This window comes from Dioscorea cayenensis, chromosome 4 (genome assembly GCF_009730915.1).
Source record: "Dioscorea cayenensis subsp. rotundata cultivar TDr96_F1 chromosome 4, TDr96_F1_v2_PseudoChromosome.rev07_lg8_w22 25.fasta, whole genome shotgun sequence".
Lineage (NCBI taxonomy): Eukaryota > Viridiplantae > Streptophyta > Magnoliopsida > Dioscoreales > Dioscoreaceae > Dioscorea > Dioscorea cayenensis.
Genome location: NC_052474.1, coordinates 5230015 through 5249822, shown reverse-complemented (window position 1 = coordinate 5249822; position 19808 = coordinate 5230015). Strand labels below are relative to the sequence as shown.

At 33.9% G+C, this 19808-nt stretch overlaps 3 protein-coding genes across 4 annotated transcripts; 2 read left to right on the top strand and 1 right to left on the bottom strand.

The window, feature by feature from the left end:
* The first annotated feature begins 1627 nt into the window (after nt 1-1627).
* On the top strand, nt 1628-2989 carry LOC120258324 (probable receptor-like protein kinase At5g20050). The gene has a single exon (XM_039265699.1). It carries the CDS (start codon nt 1681-1683, stop codon nt 2983-2985), a length of 1305 nt encoding a protein of 434 aa, XP_039121633.1. The 5' UTR covers nt 1628-1680; the 3' UTR covers nt 2986-2989.
* Nucleotides 2990-8373: 5384 nt separating this feature from the next.
* Nucleotides 8374-10799, top strand: LOC120259105 (acyl-protein thioesterase 1 homolog 1-like). Of its 2 annotated transcripts, none has more exons than XM_039266642.1 (9): nt 8374-8623; nt 8727-8841; nt 9391-9427; nt 9566-9635; nt 9738-9842; nt 10033-10183; nt 10293-10375; nt 10455-10548; nt 10638-10799. In XM_039266642.1, the coding sequence occupies exons 1-9, from the start codon at nt 8386-8388 to the stop codon at nt 10726-10728; spliced, it is 984 nt and encodes a 327-aa protein (XP_039122576.1). In that variant the 5' UTR covers nt 8374-8385; the 3' UTR covers nt 10729-10799. The 2 variants fall into 2 exon arrangements, with proteins under 2 accessions (XP_039122576.1, XP_039122574.1); XM_039266640.1 differs by having other exon boundaries at nt 8375-8623; nt 8721-8841.
* A 3368-nt stretch (nt 10800-14167) lies between these two features.
* LOC120258593 lies at nt 14168-16641 on the bottom strand. Its single transcript, XM_039266053.1, has 9 exons — nt 16566-16641; nt 15646-16472; nt 15515-15571; nt 15216-15435; nt 15063-15126; nt 14844-14958; nt 14645-14755; nt 14495-14566; nt 14168-14384 (listed from the first exon to the last, which is right to left on the bottom strand). The coding sequence occupies exons 1-9, from the start codon at nt 16608-16610 to the stop codon at nt 14168-14170; spliced, it is 1728 nt and encodes a 575-aa protein (XP_039121987.1). The 5' UTR covers nt 16611-16641.
* Nucleotides 16642-19808: the final 3167 nt, after the last annotated feature.

The window sequence follows — 19808 nt, the reverse complement described above, 5'->3', positions numbered from 1 at the left end:
TTGTCGATAAGGTTTTCTGATCTGACAATTAAGAAATCAAGGAAACACTTGAGTTTCTAAAACGATTCTCTTGGGAAGCATTAATGCACATCTCACCCTATATTAATCCAAGAAAATAGCATAAAAATACATTTTAATGGTAATTAAAAAATAGGGAAAAAGAAGGGATTTAGAGATTATTTTATTTTTTTCAAGCTAAATATCCCATAAAAATGCATTGTCAGGCTTCTAGAGAAGAAAGCTAGAAGGTTTAGGCTTCACAATGGGTTTGAGGACAAAACTGCAAATTTAAGATTTGCCTAAAGCAGTGCCAAATGTGCTTAGCAAAACACACTTATTAAAGACAAGGTGGTGTGGCATTTTAGTGGCTTAATGGCAAAGTGGCCCATTATGTATTGTAACATCTCTTCAAGAAATTGACCCGAGTAAGGATTTTGTTATCTCGACAGCCAATTGAGCATAATAATCATGTTTGGACAAAAAGTTTTCCAGAAATATGAGCTTAGAGGACTGCGCATCCCTCCATCCAAAAAGGAATGAGTAAAAATGATCAAACATAAAAAAAAAAAAAAAATTATTATTGTCGCCAATAATTTTTGGGTCTATTGGTACACGAGTTGCCGATAGAGTTTTTACCGAGTGGTAAGAGTTCGATTCTCGGCTGAGGACACATTTCTGGAAGTTGTGAACAATGGTTGTGTACAGATAGTTCCAGTGCCCACATGAGCGTGGCTCCATTCCCATTTATTCTACCGAAATTTGTGCACATTCCTGGGGTCTCTAGTGGATTCGCCCCGCTCCCCTTCCAAAAACTTGTTACTGTCTAGTTTCCATATCTTCATATCATTGTGGTGCTTGAACAGTTTTGGAAAAAAAAAAAAGACACAGGAGTGACAAGATATCAGAAAGAGAGGCTACTCAATAAAGTTTTCTGAAGTAGGGGTGTCCTGAATGAAGCGTCTTATCAAAATGCAATAAATATATAGGTCAAACCAATTGTCATGCCATAGGGAGGTAAATGCGCAATTCCTAATAATTAATTTGCAAGGAATAAGTGTGAAAATAGAAAGAGGGGGAGTAATACGGGCCCAAAGGAAAAAAATTTTCCTGGGAGGGCTCAGGTAGTTGAAGGTAGTAAAAGAAAAAATTTACCATTATATTAAACAAGACTTGGCACCACAATAATGATATAATATAAGTGCGGGTACCATCACACCAAACATATTAAAGATTTTTAATGATTACAAAATAATAATAAACCTCTATTGCAACTTGCAAGCTCATTTGAGGCGCATCTGCTTAATTACTATTGGAGTGTTTGCCTTAAATTCAATCTCTAGTTCTCATCAACTATATACTCTAGTCAATCTCACATTGTTTACATGGCCCAATAATCCCTTATTATAAAAAATAGCATGATTAAAAACTCTTTGAAACATTCCTATATATATATAATCTCAGCGATTTGATTTGTTCAATTCAAATTCAACCCTTCCCGAAATTATAAATTTCTCACCGTCTCCATCCAAAGCAATATAAGATCTTATCTAAGCTAATTTTTATAAGAATTATTGACTCTTAATCTAAAATCACAAAACAAACACAATATAAATCTCAACCTCTTGACTTTATTCCACTTTCTCAAATATATACTCAAACAAAACATATTATAAACTTCCAATGGAGATTTCCAAACGAGCCAAGATCCTCACCGCCGGCACAATCACCGGCGTCTTCATCGTCATGCTCATCCTCTGGCTATGTCTCCATCAATCAAAGACTATCTATCTCCTCGCCGGCGTGTTAGCCGCCGGAATCCTCTCCATCACTGCATGGCTGTTAATTCTCCACAACTCACTCAACTGGAGAAAACTCTCCTTATCATCCCAAACTCCAGACGGCACCGATCTCCGTCTCGAGTACAGCTTCTTCCGTAAAGTTGCCGGCTTGCCGGCCAAATTCCGGTACGAAGATCTCCAGCGCGCAACCGACGACTTCAATGCTATGATCGGCCGTGGCGCCTCCGCTTCCGTGTTCAAAGGTATCTTAGAAGACGGAACTCAGATAGCAGTGAAAAGGATTGAGCTTGGAGCCGAGCAAGCAGACACCGAGTTCCGGTCGGAAGTCTCGGCCATCGCCTCAGTGCAACATGTCAACCTCGTGCGCATCCTCGGCTACTGCCTCGTCTCAACCGGGCCACGTTTCCTAGTCTATGACTTCATCCCAAATGGATCACTAGACAAGTGGATATTCCCCAGAGCTGAAGCTTCTCCAAGCTTGCCATGGAGGTTGAGGTACAAGGTCGCCATTGAAGTGGCCAAAGCTCTAGCTTATCTACACCAAGATTGCAGGTCTAGAGTTTTGCACCTTGATATCAAGCCTGAAAACATACTGCTTGATGAAGCGTTTAGAGCAGTTGTATCAGACTTTGGACTGTCTAAGTTGATGGGAAGAGATCAGAGTAGGGTAGTGACGACCATTAGAGGGACAAGAGGGTACTTGGCTCCGGAATGGTTCTTGGAGAATGGTGTGTCTGAAAAGAGTGATATTTATAGTTATGGGATGGTGTTGATGGAGATGGTGGGCGGTCGGAGGAATGTGATGGTTGTAGGGGATGAGAGAAGATGGTCATATTTTCCGAAGATGGTTGCGGAGAAGGTGAGAGAAGGGAAGGTGATGGAGGTGGTGGATGAGAGAGTGAAGAAGGGTGGTGGAGTGGAGGAGAGGGAGGTGATGGTTATGGCTTGCGTGGCCCTTTGGTGTGCGCAGGAGGAGGCGAAGCTCAGGCCGAGCATGGCGAGGGTGGTGGATATGTTGGAAGGGAGGTTGGTGGTTGAGATGCCGCCGGAGACGGAGATGATCATGTTGGACCTTTTGGCTGTGGATGGTGCCGGTTATCGTTGTGATCAGAAGAATAATAAGCCTGATGATGTTGGATCTACTGTTACTTGTTCTTTTTCTTTGTCTTTTTTATCTGGTCGGTAAGATTGTAACTGGGATATGAAAAGTTGGGTGATATTTTAAATGAGGATGAGCTTTGAAAAGCTAGTTTCAACTGTTTTAGATATACTTGTTCATGGATGGGAAAAGTCTTTATTAGGGAGTTTTGTGACTAATTATGAGTGTCTATATATCCGACTCTATCATGATGTTTGATTTGCTTGCTTGGGGTGATATGATAATTAAGCGAGAAGTTGCATGTGTGCACTAAATGCGGTTTGGTTTGTGGTAACATAGAAAAATTACCATATATTACTTAATAATTTAAAAATATTATTATTTTTAATATTACACCGATGATAATCTTGATGATAATATCACATTATTAATTTATAAATATTACTAAAAAAATTGGTAATCCTATTATCACTAAATTTAGTGTCTATCTTGGATTACCGTGATAATATTATAACTTTTTATATTTTAGCAAATTAATTACTATGATAACTAAACACGGCAATGAACTATTCCTAATAATAAGAGTTTCTAACCAAACATGATTATATCAAATTACTATAATATTTTTAATTATATAATATTCTCATCATAGTAATTTTATTATGTAGTAATATGTCATTATCATGAACCAAACGGTCCTCAGAGTAGAGGGTATTTGTTTTTTTTTCCCAAAAATTTTGCTAGCAAGTTGACATAGAGCTTCTTTCTTTGTGCACAGAAATCGACAGGCTTTGAAAATTGAAATAGAGAAGTGGAGACACTGCAAATTTCAGTTTTTAAAAAAATATAAATAGATACATAATAATATTCATTGATATTGGAAGGTCTAAAGAGCACATGTAACACCTAGCATATAAAAAAGACGTCCTGTCAATAGAGCTCTCGTAAGTCTCTAGTCAAAAGATGCAAACTCAAAACTAGTTGAAATAGTCACACTTGTCATACTGTCCTATATATATCAGCATGTTATCAATAGCCATACATTTACTTGTTGAGGATATTAAGGACTAGAGCCTAGACCAAATAAATGCCGCACCAAGTTGCTTGTTGAGGATGAGCACGAAAGGCCTTTGAGCAACTAATGCTATTTACAAAGTCAATTTTATTTATTATTTAATAAAAAATAATTTTTATTTCCTTACATATATAATTATAGGTATCATATTATTCAAGTTTGAGTAACCATGAGTAAACCAATGATAACTCATCGTAAAATGCTGAAGGAGGCAAGGATTTAAAATTTTGCTCTTATAATACTATTCACTAGTCCTGACATGGGCCTCCTATAGAAGGAATCATGTTTTTTTTTATTTTAGAGTTACATGGTATAAGAGATTTATCATTAATTCTTTAATATCATCTCGGATAAGTATGTGGTTGAATATCCTTCATTGCCTTTCTTATTGCCCGTCCTATATTGGTAAATCTTTAAGAGATTTGTAAGTCACTATAATTGGTGCACTTTATGCCCATCTATCCTTTTGAGATTTGCGTTTATCACTCTTTATTATTAAATTGTATTGTATGAAAACTATAAATTTTATATTTATTGTTAATTGCCACATATTATATTGCTATTGGTGATCAACAAATATATCTTGGTTAATAGAGTGAGACTTTTTAGTAACATTAAAGGTATTTGTTATTAATGAATATTAAACTGGACCACTACATAAATTTTAAACCAAATACCGTAATGTTATCTGTAAAAAAGTTCATGTTACATGAAAGTGTTATTAAATCTTACACATGAATTATATTATTTTCATATTGTTAATTAATGATGCCTAATTGAGGGTTATATATAGACATATTGGGTTATATAAAAAAGACATGAAGCATTGTAGTTATTAGAGATTTAATCTCTCACTCATATGGTAGTATTCAAAATTGTGTTTTTAATATATTGGGATGAAGAATTAGTTGGTTTATTTGGGAAGTATTTTAGTGTACAAAAGTATAAATTATTATAAATATTTTAAAAATTAATAGTCAAGTCATACTTATTTATATGAAATACTTTTTGATAGAGAGACTAATACATAAAATATTACATTGGAAGTAACACAAAAATATTTAAAAATTTAAATTAAATTATAATTTGTTCGCATGATTGTTATTATTAAAAGCCTATTTGGTGGATAAAATACAAAAGATAGGATAGGATAAGCTATTATATTATACTTTTATTTTTTATTTGGTGAGCCAACAAAATATGATAGCCTTATTGACCCACTTTATCCTCCTCCCGAACTTATAACTAATTCTATTTATAGACAGTTTTTGTGTTGAAGGATTTTGCATTCATAAAATCAAAAGCAACCTTATCAATCACACCTATTCATATGTTAATGTGATTAATTTTAAGAAATTAGTTAATTAATTAAATATCAATAAAAATTCTTCACCTTAATTAGATTAAGAAAATTTCGAATAAAATTTTCATCATATCTTATTTTTTACAAAAATATCTTGTAACTTATTTTGAAAGAAATTTCTTTGAGTATATATATACATATCACTTGTGTATTTAGGAGGCCTGCTTTTTAAACAGAGTTATAGCACATCCAAATTATTCTTTAAAACGTATTGAAATATCTATGAAATATAAAAATATGCTTTTCCATAGTGGATGTTTACCGATGGCTAAAAAAATAATGAAAATCTTTTAAAGAGAATTATGATTAAACTTTGGTTTTATTTTATTTTGAAAAATGGACAAAGTACTCAAATTTATTAAATAAATGTTTTAAAAAAAACTGGTATGAGGCTAAATAGCCTAAATTAGAAACTATTAAAAAGCCTCAATTACATGGAGTCCTAAGGCTCTCTACAGAAAAAAACAAAACCCCTATACTTATACCTAGTCAGAACAGCGGCCTCCAAAGAAATGATTTTAAAAAAGATCATTCATGCACGTTAACAAAAACCAAATGTCAAAGTTCTATTTTTCATGTCTAACATATAACACATGTTTGAGGTGACAGTGATTTAATAGTGAAATCAAAATAGCATTTGATGGTACGCAGTAACCGAGCTTTCTAAATTCTAACTTATTTAGGTGTTTAAAAACATTAATAAAATGTAAATAAAAAATTTACTATATATATATATATAATGTATGTATATATTTACATATTATATGTCAATAATTTGTTACTCATTTGTCAAAATACTAGAGATGGTCGATCATATCAAGAAAAAATAACTAATATTTTTTTTTGACAACGGTGACAAGTGTTATATAACTAGTAATTTGTAATGTTTGACATAATTAATAAATCTCTAGGAAATAATTAAGTCATCGTAACTAGTACATCATCATACATGTCTATTTTTTGATTGTTGTCTTTGTAAAAAAAAAAAAAAAAATTATATTTATAAGTTAAATATAAAATTTTATCTTTTAATAAGAGGATGGATAAACAACTCACAATTTCTTAACACGAGTACAAAATAGGAATGCAAAGATTAAAGTGAAAGATAACCCAACCATAATAGATGCAATGACTCCACCTTATAAAAAGAGGAACGTGGGGAATATGAAAATAAAAGTGAGTTACGGCCACAGAGAAAGAGAGAAAAGGGTTATAGAAGATGGGTAGGACTTCTGGGGAAAAACAGTGGAAAGGCAGTATCCATACATGGCCACTTTGATGTGCTAGGTTTAATAAAAATCAAAACATTTAAAGTTTTGGTTTGTGTGCCAACGACATTCGGATTTATTGGTACACGGGTCGCCGATAGAGCTCTCACCCAGTAATAAAAGTTTGATTCTAGGCTGAGAGCATATTTTTGAGAGTTGTGAATAGTGGTTATGTACGGGTGGTTCCAGTGTCCATGTGAGTGTGGCCCTGTCCCCACTTATTCCACCGAGATTTGTGCACATCCTTGGATCTCTAGTGGGTTCATCCCGCTCCTCTTTCCCAAAAAGTTTTGGTTTGTGATGTATAGGAGGGAGGAGGGTATCCTAGCTAGTGATATGTTTTTATATAAAAAAAAAAAACTTCTGTTTATTCATTGATTCCCCATGAAACTATATAAACAAATTAAGAATATGAATATTATAAACTCCATGTTTGGTTTACACAACATCAACTGTTGAAGTTGTGTCATGCTATATTTGGTTTACATCATAAAAGATGCTGCCTTATGTTAGCATACAGCATCTAGAAATTCATATATATATTACATAAAAGGACAAGACAACTAAAGAACTAGAGAGGGGAATCCATGAAAGCAAGCTTCTAGACTTCATTAATCTTCTGTTTTATAAATTCCTTTCCAATACTAACACAATTGAATTACTTTTCATTTATGCTTGCAAACAAGAATGAAAAATAAAATTACTTTCATAAAAGCATAATCTTAGATCCGATCTCTCACAAACTTGGCAATCTTAATTTGTGTGCAAATGTTCAATGTTTCATTACTCTTTAAAAGTTCAATCATGCTTTGCCAATTGCAAGTTAACAATTGAGAAAATGCTCATCAATTCTGATCATGAAAGTAAGCATAACAACCATTCTACTTCTTCTTTTATAAAAACAGGTAAAGCACAGAATCATATTCTCATGCAGGTGCCTTTTGTCTGCTAAATGCTAAAAAGTAAAGCCAAAGTTTTCCAAGTATAGCCATTTTAATGAAAGCATTGAACCTTGCTCTTAATTTTGTTTTAAGTTTAAAATTCCTACAGGAATCATAGAAGAGAAAAAGCTCTTCACCAAATAAACCCAAATAATATTATTGTGAATATGATTCCCCATGCACAAGTATAGATGGCCACAATATATTCTTTCTCTGGGATGTAGCTTCAGAGTGAGATGAATTTGGTTAACAAAGTTTGCATGCTAATGTTCCATTTCCACCTACCAATTTTATTCTAAAAGGTACATGCAAAGTGGAATTTGGAAAAGACATGAAGCTTTCTACATCAATGAGAACACTGCCCTTTCAATCAACGGTCATATTTCCTTGTTAGGCTAGACAAGATTAGGCCAATGTGTTACATTATCATGCAAAGAAATGAAGTACTAGTAATTCCTCTTTTTAAATTTAACTTCCATTTATACTAAAGTTTGTATGGTGGCATGTGAGCTTTCAGATGTTTCAAATTTGTTATGATGCACTGTTCCTCATCATGACAACATTGAAAGTTCATGCAAACATGACATCTGTTCAATTGCTTTCAATTAATGTCAGTGTTTTGGAGGCTAATGCTCATAAGTTTTGGAGGCTTGCATGGATTAAAAAATTTTCTTGCATGTTGATGAGTTACTACTGAATATATTCCTGGCTTGCTGTTGTTGCCACCTCCATCAGTGCCTCACAAGCATTGATTCTTGTTTGCTAGTCCTGGCACCGGTCCCTATCTTCACTACTTCTTTTATTACTTTCCTTTGTGTTCTCTTGCCTCTCTCTTCATGCATGCAAGTGTTGGTGTCTCATCTCTTCATAGATTCTCTCACTAGCCCAAAACCCCAAAAGAAAGAATTTAAAAAGAAAAATTTATATGCTTTACACTCTACCTTCTTCTTTCCATTTGGGATTCAGATTCAGTTTACTATAAATACTGAGGGTCCTTTGAGTGTTCTTTTCATTGCAGAGCTAGCTTATAAGTGTTCAGACATGAACTATGGCAGCAGCTCTCGCTCATCTGGCTTTGGTTTGCCCACTTTCCTCTTTATCTCATACTATTGCTTTCATTTCCAGTGTTAGTTTATTTTGATTGACTGCTATGTGTTAATGTATTCAATGTGTAGATTCAGGTAACAGGACTAGCAGGAGATCTGTTGAGTATGGGAGGACTTACGTTGTGAAGCCTAAGGGAAGGCATCAAGCCACCATTGTTTGGCTTCATGGTCTTGGTGACAATGGAGCAAGGTATATATTGGATTGAACTATCCTCCTCTCTGTTGTTTTTATTTTTTTGTTTCTAGCTTTGCTGGTATTGAGCACTATATGTTACTGGTTTTTCTAGTATTGTTAGATGCTAAATATTTTATATGAGAAATTTGAGAATGTCAATGTCTTTTGTTTGGAAAGAATCATGTTTTAACAATGTGGAAAGCATTGCTATTTTCTTGCAATATTCTATTCCAATTGATTCGATGGGAGAGGGAACTACAACCGTTAAACTGAATAAATTAACATTACAGTAGCTTTCATTTGTAGTTCTCTATCAATTCTTTGAGGAATTAGTATGAATCACAAAAGCACATATGCTTCAAGGTTGCATTATGGGGACCACATGTTCGCTCTCTTGATTTACTGTAAATTTCCTGTTTCTTTCTTTTATTTACTGCAATTTACTGCAAATGATATCAAAATTCATAATTATGTATTTAATTTTTCCAAGATATTTTACATCCTTTGGTTGAATTGAAACTATATGCTCAATTCCACTGGAGTGATTCTGTTTTTACTTTGCAGCTGGTCTCAGATTTTGGAAACTCTTCCTCATCCAAATGTAAGCACAAATTTCTGTTTGTACCATTTATAATTTTTTTTTTCTGAAGGATGTTTTTTTTTTCTTTTTTTCTTTTTTTGATGATATGCGATGAATTCTAGTATCGAAGCTTCACTAAAGCATATTAATTAACTGCAGATAAAATGGATATGCCCAACTGCGCCTACTCGGCCTGTGGCAAGTTTTGGTGGATTCTCTTGCACTGCTTGTAAGTTCATCTTTAACATAACTACATTAATTTTCCAAATTCACCAAGCTATTTAATTACAGCTAACTTTTCAGTAACTAATAATTTTAGTTTGTTGTTTAGGGTTCGATGCTGGGGACTTTTCAGAAGAAGGTCCAGACGATATTGAAGGAATGGATGCTTCAGCTGCACATGTTGCAAACTTGCTGTCAACTGAGCCTGCTAATAGTATGTATCAGAAATACAAGACTATTCTATTTTACGAAGTACTTTATTTCTTTATTTTCATAAGTTTAATCTTCATGTTACTCATGTCCAATTGAATGCACATGACTCATTCTTTCTATTATCTATTTGTTCATGTGTGATATTATTGTGTTTGCCAAGCCATTCAATTCCTCCAAATTTGTCATTGCAGTAAAACTTGGTATTGGGGGATTCAGTATGGGTGCTGCAATTGCTTTGTACTCTGCTACCTGCTACATTCATGGGAAATTTGGAAATGGTAATCCATATCCAATCAATTTAAGTGTCATTATAGGTTTTAGTGGCTGGCTTCCATGTTACAGGTTGGCTATTTTTTGCTTGATTTCTTTGTCGGTTTATTGTGTTTAACGATCATATATATATATGCTAATTTGGCAGGCAAACCTCATATATTTTACCTGCTTGTCTTAGGAGCTTAAAGAGCAAGGTAGAAGTCTCACAAGACGCCATAAGACGAGCTGCAGCCTTACCAGTTCTACTCTGTCACGGAAGAGGTAGGATGATACATTTTAAATCAAGTATATGATGCTTGCTCTTATGAAAATTCCTATTTATTTCTTCAACATTGTTCAGGAGATGATGTTGTGATGTATGAACAAGGAGAGAAGTCTGCAGAGGTTTTAAGATCAGCTGGATTTCAAAATTTCTCTTTCAAGACATATAATGGGTAGATATACTAGTTAACATGCATAAACTCTAGCTTATATCAAAACTCATGATATCAAAATGAAAAGAATTTAATTTGAAACCTTGCAGACTTGGCCATTACACTTCTCCGGAAGAGATGGATGATTTCTGCAAATGGCTGAGGATGAAAATGGGGCTCGATGGTTCCCGCTCTTATTGACAAAACTTTGCTTATATTTTTAACAATGTTGTCAATAAGAAGTGGATTATATGAGTATAAAGTAGCCAAAAGAGAGAGAAGAACAACATACGCATATATTTGACAGTGTTAGGCTTGTTTGAGTCCTCATCTTGGTCTGATAATGTGTTTCTGAACTACTTTGTAGTTACAATGTTCTCTTGTATGTACGTTGATGATATATGAAATTGGCTCATATCACGCAAAAATGAACTGAAGATGATAAGAATTCAATCTGGTCCAGCTTAATGATCTTATTCTGCTTGTATAGCCCAATTTTAATTTAGTCCAAACAATTGCATAATTCAGAAAACCATTCTATTACTAAGTTGATTTTATCCTTTGATCTTGGTCTGATTGATTTTGAAATGATTGACATAGACCAATAGTTTGTTCACTTTGTTGCTAAATCTGTTCCTATTGAATTCTACTTCTCTTACTTCACAAGAAAATTACTTTGATTTTTCTGAATATGCTCAACTAGAGCCTGTAGTTTTCTCTCTTCATCAGAAATTATAGTTTCACTTTTAAGAACTCTCTGAGGATTTAAAAAGTCCATACCTGAAGGATTATAATCATGCCACAGTCCAAGTAATTGAACTTGCATCATACCATTGTCATTTGTCACTGTAGGGAAATTTTTTTTCATACTTAAGTTGCTGTTGTTGAACAAGGAAGCATGTAAACTGAGAGCACCACCACAATTGAGTTGCAACAGCTGCTATATGAATATTTCATTCCTCGATTTCACTGTTTCTCATACTTAAGTTGCTGCATTGAGTTAGAAAACGATGATTTAGATCCTGGAAGAGAAAAGAAGTGCACCACTTGAGCCTATGGAAATATAGGCAACAAAACAGGTCAAGACACAAAAGACATGATTAATTTGATGCATCATTTAATAAACACTCATAAATTCAAGCATCCTGTTTTTCTGCCATTGCAATTCTTGTGAGCTCTAACACTGGGACCTTCAGGCTTCTTCCTATGCAGTAATAGTTAGATAAAAAGTTAAAATAAGGGAAAAAAAAAACTCAAATGTGAAGTGAACAAAAGATGCCTGCACCTTTTATACTCTGATCTTCAAATTTGAGATAGTCCATATACATTCTGGTACACATGATGGAGAACCTCAATTGTGAATCACATTATTATTGCTTATGAATATGAGATTGATTTGTCCAAAGTTTGATAGGAGTTGCCCTTTTTGTGTGAAATTTGATCCAAGCTGATAGTTTGAGGATCTAGGTTGATTGATGTTAACACCATAACCAAGTTGCATAGGTTGAAATCTAGATGTTTTCTGTAGTTTTGAGGGTTCATCCAAATCTAGATGCTAAAGTTAAGATCACTAAAACATTGTTTTAGACCCCAATTTTTAATAAAATGGATAAATCACTGTTATTATTTTAAAAAACGAAAACACAACAACAACATAGAAAACATCGGGTAGACCCCAAAATTTGAGAGGTTCTTAAATAATTATTTATTATAATAAATTAACATATTGATTTTTTAATAATCAATATTAAATTAATATAATATAATTTCAACTATTTTTTTAAATTTAAACCAGTAAATCAATGCATAAAAATATTTTAATTTAATATTTAATCAATTATATATCTTCTTTCAACTAATTTTTTAAAATTCTTTTTCCTATCTTTTATTACCAATTTTAAATACCGGGCACTCCTATGAGATAATCTACAAATTTTTTAATTATAAAAAAAATTAAATTTGCTTATATTGATATATTTTATCTTTATTTCTAACATTTACTTGTAAATTTAAAATATATCTATTTTAATGATAACAGTAATAGTAATTATATAAAAAAAAATAACATCACAAATAAGTATTTGTTAAAAAATACTAATTTTTTTCTTGGAGTGTGAGTAGTTGTTGTGTACGGATAGTTCCAGTGTCCATGTGTGTCCATGCCCAATCCCCATTTGCTTTGCCGAGATTTGTGCACGCTCCTGCCTTTCTTGGAGGCCTAACCGCTCATCTTGGCAAAAAAAATATTTGTTAAAAAATTTAAATAAAAAATAGATTTTACTAAATAAATTAAAGACCTAATTTTAAAATTTGGTTCTAGGACTACAAGTAAATCACACCCCGGTTGAGGGTATTCAGATTGAATGATTAATTCCCAGTCCGTGCACACAACCCTTGATATATATAATCGCCTGTTATTCTCATTAAAAAAAAATAAAAAATCTAGCCGTCCCGGATGAATACTCTCCTTGAGGTTGTACTTTGTGTTAATATAGAGACCCACCACCCTAACTTCTCCATAAACTGAGTTACAGAGAAGATTTGATATGGGTATATAAGACTAGAGGGATTGGCTCTCATAGGCTATGTGAAACTATGGTCGTATATAAAACTAGAGGGATTGGCTCTCATAGGCTATGTGGAACTATGGTCGTGAGCCGTCCCTTACACTTTGAATCATTACAAGGAGAGTAACAAGATTTTTGTCTACGTCTGGATTCATGATTCAGGATTCATGATTCAGGATTTAGGATTCACATGGACTGATTACTTCTCCATTCAACTGGGATGAACCCGGAGACTCGGAGCTTGAAAACAATATTAAAGTATCATGATTAGTCCCGTCTCCAGATATGAGCTGGATCAAGAGGAGCCGAATTCAAATGCTTCGAATCAGAGCCCAAGCCCTTGATCTGGGCGCACCATGATCAAGTGTTTGGTATTGGATCTGGTTAACTGGCACGGCAATAGTAGGAGATATGATAGTTGGGCTGGTTGCACCGAAATCAACGCGTTGGGCATCCGGCTGCACTTGTTCAACTGGAATGGGAGTTGATTGCATTGCGTCAGCTTGCGTGGGAATGGACTGAACCCGCTTAACTTTTGCATGGTTGTTTAACTTTAATCTCTATAAGTCTTTGGTGCCCCTTCCTCCTCTTGTTATCTGCACCGGTCTTTGTTCTTCCAAATTTTCCATTGAATATGTGTTTAATTTATTCACAAATCCCACAAAAAAAAAAAAGACAACAATATCATCTAAACTTTGTTCATTCTCTTGTTTCCAAAAATGTACAATCAATGGTATTCATTAAGCATTTCAAACATAGTCTGCTAATTTAGGAGATGAGGAATCATCCAGAAATTGGTCCAGGTGACTGAAATGAGAGTCACCCTTTATTACTGTTGTTGTTGTTGTTGTTGTTGTTGTTGTTGTTGTTTTTATTGTTGTTGCTGTTGCTGTTGTTTGAGGTAGCAAAAGAGCTGCAAAAACAAAGAAAATTATATTTTAACAAAGATCTAAATTAATTCTGAAGATTAAATGATCCTGAAGTGTTTTTTTTTTTTTCTTTTTAAGACAAAGTGGACAAGCCACTGTCCACTTCCTGAAGAAATGTAACATGTATATCTAAGAGATCTATTCTCACTCATAGGATAAATTTTCTGCAGATGCAGCGAGTTGCTGAGTGCCCAGAGTTTCATTAGCATGCACATCCACTGGCAGTGTACCATGGTTTGTTTCGCTGCTCTCATTGGTCAATGGACTACTTCTGATGCTGTTGTTGTTGAACATGGAATAATGTAAACTGGTCAATGGACTACTTCTGATGCTGTTGTTGTTGAACATGGAATAATGTAAACTGAGTACAAACAAAAGAATCAGACAATTATCTCAATTTGTGTAGATTATAAAAAAAATTACAAAGGTTATGAATCGAGATGGATGGATATGGGATGTTCATGCTCTTACTTGGGAAATTCCTGTGAACCTTGCATCACTCTATCAGAATCTACTCTATCGTTGATAGAAGGATGATATGAACTGTGAAAAATACAAGACAAGAAAGATCAGATGAAGTTCTTAATTTTTAAAGATAATAAAATTTCATAACTTTTATACTTTGAGGGAAAGTGCTGAGGCTGAGATGCTTGAAATTTTCCCAAATATGCTGGCAGAGTAGCATGACACTTTAGTTGATTCTCAGTATTTCCCATACTTCCGTAGCTGTAGCTTGAGTTACAAAACAACAATTTAAATTCCCAAAAAGATAAGAATAGCTACTCTTGTGCCTATGGAAAAATACAACCAACATACTTACTTTGGACTTTGTGTTGGCCCCTGTACCGGCTGTTGTTGAGACAGCGGCTGTTGTCCCACCGGTACATTTGCTGCCGTATTATCCTGTTCTGATTGAGTGCTCATTTCTCCAGGTACTGCAATTTCTCCATAATCGGCACATCAGTTTTGGAGTTAGAAAGTGCTGTTAATATGCTTCAAGATATTGATAGCTTATACTGTCACAAGTTTTCCTTATTACCTTTGGCACCCAAAGTATTTTTGCAGTTTATACACCTACACTTATTGGTACATTTAACATTGTGCTTCAAGAACAAACAATGCATGAAAATGTCAGAATTGGAAAGAAGAATGAAAAAGGAAAAAGAAGAAGAAATGAAGATCAGAAAATTACCGCCTTGCATCGACAATATTTTTTGGAGCAAGAGGTGCTCTTGCAAGCGCATCCTTGCGTATGTACATCTCCAATAATCTTAGGATGAAATGCAGTTGGATTGAGATGCAACAAATGCTTTTGGGCAGCAGCTACACTTTGTGCATTTGCAATGGTATTTTCACAGTTTTTGCATTGACAATTTACACAAAATTCTTTCTTTGCAAAGCATTCACAGCGTCTGTTGAACAGGAAAGAACATAAGATATATAAGCAAAACAGGTCAAGACACAATAGACAGTTAAGTAATAAACACTCACAGATTCAAGCATCTTGATTTTTGGCAAGTGCAACGCTTGAAACCTTCAGGCATTTGCCTATACAGTAATAATTAGATTAGAATAATAATAATAAAACAATCCAAATGAGAAGTAAAAGCAAAAGTACACACCCTTGTTTTCTTGATTCAACAACACCATTATTTCTTGAATTTTCTCCTTTAGGCTCTGATCTTGGAATTTGAGATGATCCAAACGCATGTTGTGTTAAGTCTAATGGAGAACCCCAAGCATGAATCAAATTACTATTGTCTGTGGGATTGATTTGTCTAAAGCTTGACGCCATTTGCATGTCTTGTGTGAAATTTGATCCAAGCTGATTGCATGAGGATCTCTCTTGATTGACATCAACACCATAACCAAATTCAACAAGACCATTATTTCTTGAATTTTCTGCAGTAGGCTCTGATCTTGGAATTTCAGATGATCCAAACACACCTTGTGACAAGTCTAATGGAGAACCCCAAGCATGAATCAAATTACTATTGTCTGTGAGATTGATTTTTCCAAAGCTTGACGTCATTAGCATGTCTTGTGAGAAATTTGATCCAAGATGATTGCATGAGGATCTCTCTTGATTGACATCAACACCATAACCAAATTCAACAAGACCATTATTTGTTGAACTTTCTGCGTTAGGCTCTGATATTGGAATTTGAGATGATCCAAACACACCTTGTGACACGTCTAATGGAGAACCCCAAGCATGAATCAAATTACTATTGTCTGTGGGATTGATTTGTCTAAAGCTTGACGCCATTTGCATGTCTTGTGTGAAATTTGATCCAAGCTGATTGCATGAGGATATCTCTTGATTGACATCAACACCATAACCAAGTTGAGTAGGTAGAAATTGAAATGGCTTGTGTGGTTGTGAGGGTCCATTCCAATCCCAATCAGCAAGAACTGATCTTTTTCCCAGCTTGTCACCTCTATCGTCCTATCAAATCAAGAAACAAACTTAATTTCATCATGTTATTGTTCCATTAAAAAAAAAGAGAGAACTAGTAAAAGAACATAGGTAGATACTTACTTGGCTGGTGATGTTGTTGTTCTTGAAGTTGTTTGGGTGATTCATGGCTTATTTTCGTTTCTCTTGTGTGATTGCCTGCAGAGTTAAGAAACCATGAAGAAGGACATCCAATATAATTCAATCTCGCTGAGAGCAAATATATAGGGAGTTACTCTGTTTTTAAACTAATGGTTCACAGTATCTATATGATAAACTAGCAAACGGGCGGGTATTGGAAATTATCCGGGTATTGGAAATAATAAAACACTTACAAGGTCTTGTACATAACCGCCACTGGTACACGCGAGCAATGGTTTACTTCATAAAAACTATAGTTACTAGATTGTATATATTTATATTGTATATATATTGATAAATTACATAAATCATAATTATATTAAATAAAAGCAAAACCAGGATATAAAATAATAAGAAGAGTAAGAAAAAAGAAGAGAAATTGTATATATATATATATATATATATATAAAAGCAAAATTGGGATGATAAAAGTTTGTAAATCAGTTGGTGGAAGAGGTGCACAGAAAAATAAAATTGCTCATTATAATTTTTTATTTTTATTTTTAATATTTTGCCATGTTTAAACTAATACTCTAGAATATTTACTAAACATCGTTTTTAAACTTTTTCTTTTTTTTTTTTTCTGGCCAATTCAAAATTATCTAGAAAATCTTGGTTACTTGGTTGAGTATGGTTATTGATTCCATGATTGGCATTGCTCAATTGGCCTTACATTATATTTTGGACAACATTGCTACACTAATCTTTAGTCTCCAAAAACGCAGAATCTTTGACAATATTATGAAGGTTGACTTTCAAAAGCTTTCAATATGGTAGACTGAGACTTTTTATTGGATCTCTTGGATGGCCAGGGATTCGGTTCACGTTGGATTTGATGGATCAGGACCATTCTAAAGTCCTCTAAGGCTACCATATTGGTGAATGGTGCATAAAGTGGTTATGTAATTGATATCACCGAAGACTAAGGTAAAGGGGCCCTCTTTTAATTTCCTTCATTACTCTTTATCTTAGTCATTGATGTACTAAGCATGATGTTCAACCATACTCTAAATTCTGGGATCTTATATGGTATCCCACTTGGGGTATGGGATAAGATGTGTCACATCTTATATGTTGATGACTTTCTTATTTTGACCAATGGTGGTAATGAGGATCTTGTTAGGTAGCAAGTATGTTACTAGGTCCAACCCATGATTAGAAGCATCTGTTGACATGTCTAAGTTAGTGAAGGGCATTTTTGGATTTTCCATTTGAGGGCTCTTTATCACTCACTTTCAAAAGAAAAAGGGGGTGAAACAAGGAGATAGAGAGCTTGGGGGAAAAAGGGAGAACAAAACAAAAAGAAGAAGATTGGTTTTTCTGCAATCATGACTCAGAGATCTCATCTTCAAGAAGACTTAGGTAAGCTTCTCAATTGCAAGAGTGTTCACTGAGCATGCATACATGTTCAGTTTCTTTTGTTTAATCTTCTTGTAATTGTAATCTCAAGTTAGAGCATCAACTTGAGATTGGTTGTGTAGTTGTTCTCTCTATGACTAGTGGAATTTTGCTTGCAGTCTCCCATGGTTTTTCCCTCATTTTGTAGGGTTTTCCATATAAAATTGAGTGTGTATTGTCTTCTTGCTTGTTTGCTTGTTTGTGAGTGTGTTGCATTCATTCTCCTTTGACTGTGATATGATCATTTCATTCCTACACCGGTAGATCTAAGGATCACTAAACTCATCCTTTACATGTTCGAGGGTATGTCAGGCTTGTCAATTAACTTCTAAAAAACATGTTTGATCTCCTCCATTATAGGCCAATTGATTGACCCTGGTTCTGTCCCAACTCTTGATTATTCGAATGACTTTCTTCCCCTTATGTACCTAAGGTCCCCATCTCTAGCAGGAGGCCTCGACATTAAGACTGAGAACATCTGACCTCTGAAATCCAAGCACAACTTTCTGCCTAAAAGTCCAGATTCCTATTGCTTGAAGCCGCTTTACACTTGTCAATTCGGTCCTTTCATCTATTTCTACCTATTAGATGTCCATATTAAAGCTTCTCCGCTAGGTAATAAAAAACATCAATAGTGTTCATAGAGACATTCTATGGTTAGGATCAAACATTAACAACCTAGGATATCTAATTTTTCTATAGATTTCTAAATGAAAGGGGTGTATCTTGTCCAGTGATTTAAATCATCTTAAAGAGTCTTTATCAGCATAAAACTAATTTTTTTTATTGGCTAATGTGGGACAAGATGATTCTTACACTTAAAACATTTGTCTAGAAGAAAGTGTAACAACTTACCAACAATGATGTGTGTGCTTTGTTACCCAAGGTGAAAATTGATTGAGCATTTGATCCTACTGTGCCCTTATGTTGAGTAGATTTGGAGTTATTTTGCTCAGTTGTTTCAGCTTAGTCTCTTTCTAAGCTCATTGAAGGAGTTATGGCCTAAACTTTTAAAGGAATTTCATGACCTCTCAGCTTAAAGAGATTAGGGTCTTTTTAGCTCGTGCTATTAAATGAACTATTTGGCTTGAACAGAATGCGCACATATTTAATTCTTTCTACCACATTATTCAGGTATCTTGAAAATTGACTACATGCTATTTTTATAGTTAAATACAACTTTGAAAAAAAAATAAAATGATAGCATTGCTATTTTAAAATGTAATCTAGAGTTCCTAGAGCCTATGCAAACTATTTGGCTTGAACAAAATGCACACATATTTAATTCTTTCTACCACATTATTCAGGTATCTTGAAAATTGACTACATGCTACTTTTATAGTTAAATACAACTTTGCCCCCAACCACACACACACATTTTTCTTGTTATTTTGTTTCTATCTTTTATACTTCACACCAATCATACTTCTTCAATAACACTATATACTATATTTAGTTTCTGAAATGAATGTGATTCATTTTTTAAATAGAAACAAATTACAAAACATATAAGTAAATGTCAAATATTTAATAAATGAGAAAATTCAAATAATTATAATTATTTTATGTTTTTATCAATCAGTTATATTCGTTTCTTTATATTAATTACATATTGGTTTAATAAATTAAGGTAAATATCCGAATATGTTAATCTACTTCTAAAAATAAATAAATAAAAAATTGTTACAGAGTTCGCACAACTTTCAAAGTTAGAAAAAACTAATTCAATGTGAGAGAAAAATCTGTCATTTTCAAATACTATTCATCTATTCATCATAACTAACATTT

Excerpts from the sequence above, each read along its gene's own strand:
- LOC120258593 (XM_039266053.1), bottom strand. The coding sequence starts at position 16,610 with ATGAATCACCCAAACAACTTCAAGAACAACAACATCACCAGCCAA. Across the intron at positions 15,436-15,514 it reads AAATCAAGATGCTTGAATCT|ACGCTGTGAATGCTTTGCAA; the intron begins GTGAGTGTTTAT and ends CCTGTTCAACAG. Across the intron at positions 14,385-14,494 it reads GGTTCACAGGAATTTCCCAA|TTTACATTATTCCATGTTCA; the intron begins GTAAGAGCATGA and ends GTTTGTACTCAG.
- LOC120259105 (XM_039266640.1), top strand. The coding sequence starts at position 8,386 with ATGCAAGTGTTGGTGTCTCATCTCTTCATAGATTCTCTCACTAGCCCA. Across the intron at positions 9,428-9,565 it reads AAACTCTTCCTCATCCAAAT|ATAAAATGGATATGCCCAAC; the intron begins GTAAGCACAAAT and ends AATTAACTGCAG. Across the intron at positions 9,843-10,032 it reads GTCAACTGAGCCTGCTAATA|TAAAACTTGGTATTGGGGGA; the intron begins GTATGTATCAGA and ends TTGTCATTGCAG.
- LOC120258324 (XM_039265699.1), top strand. The coding sequence starts at position 1,681 with ATGGAGATTTCCAAACGAGCCAAGATCCTCACCGCCGGCACAATCACC.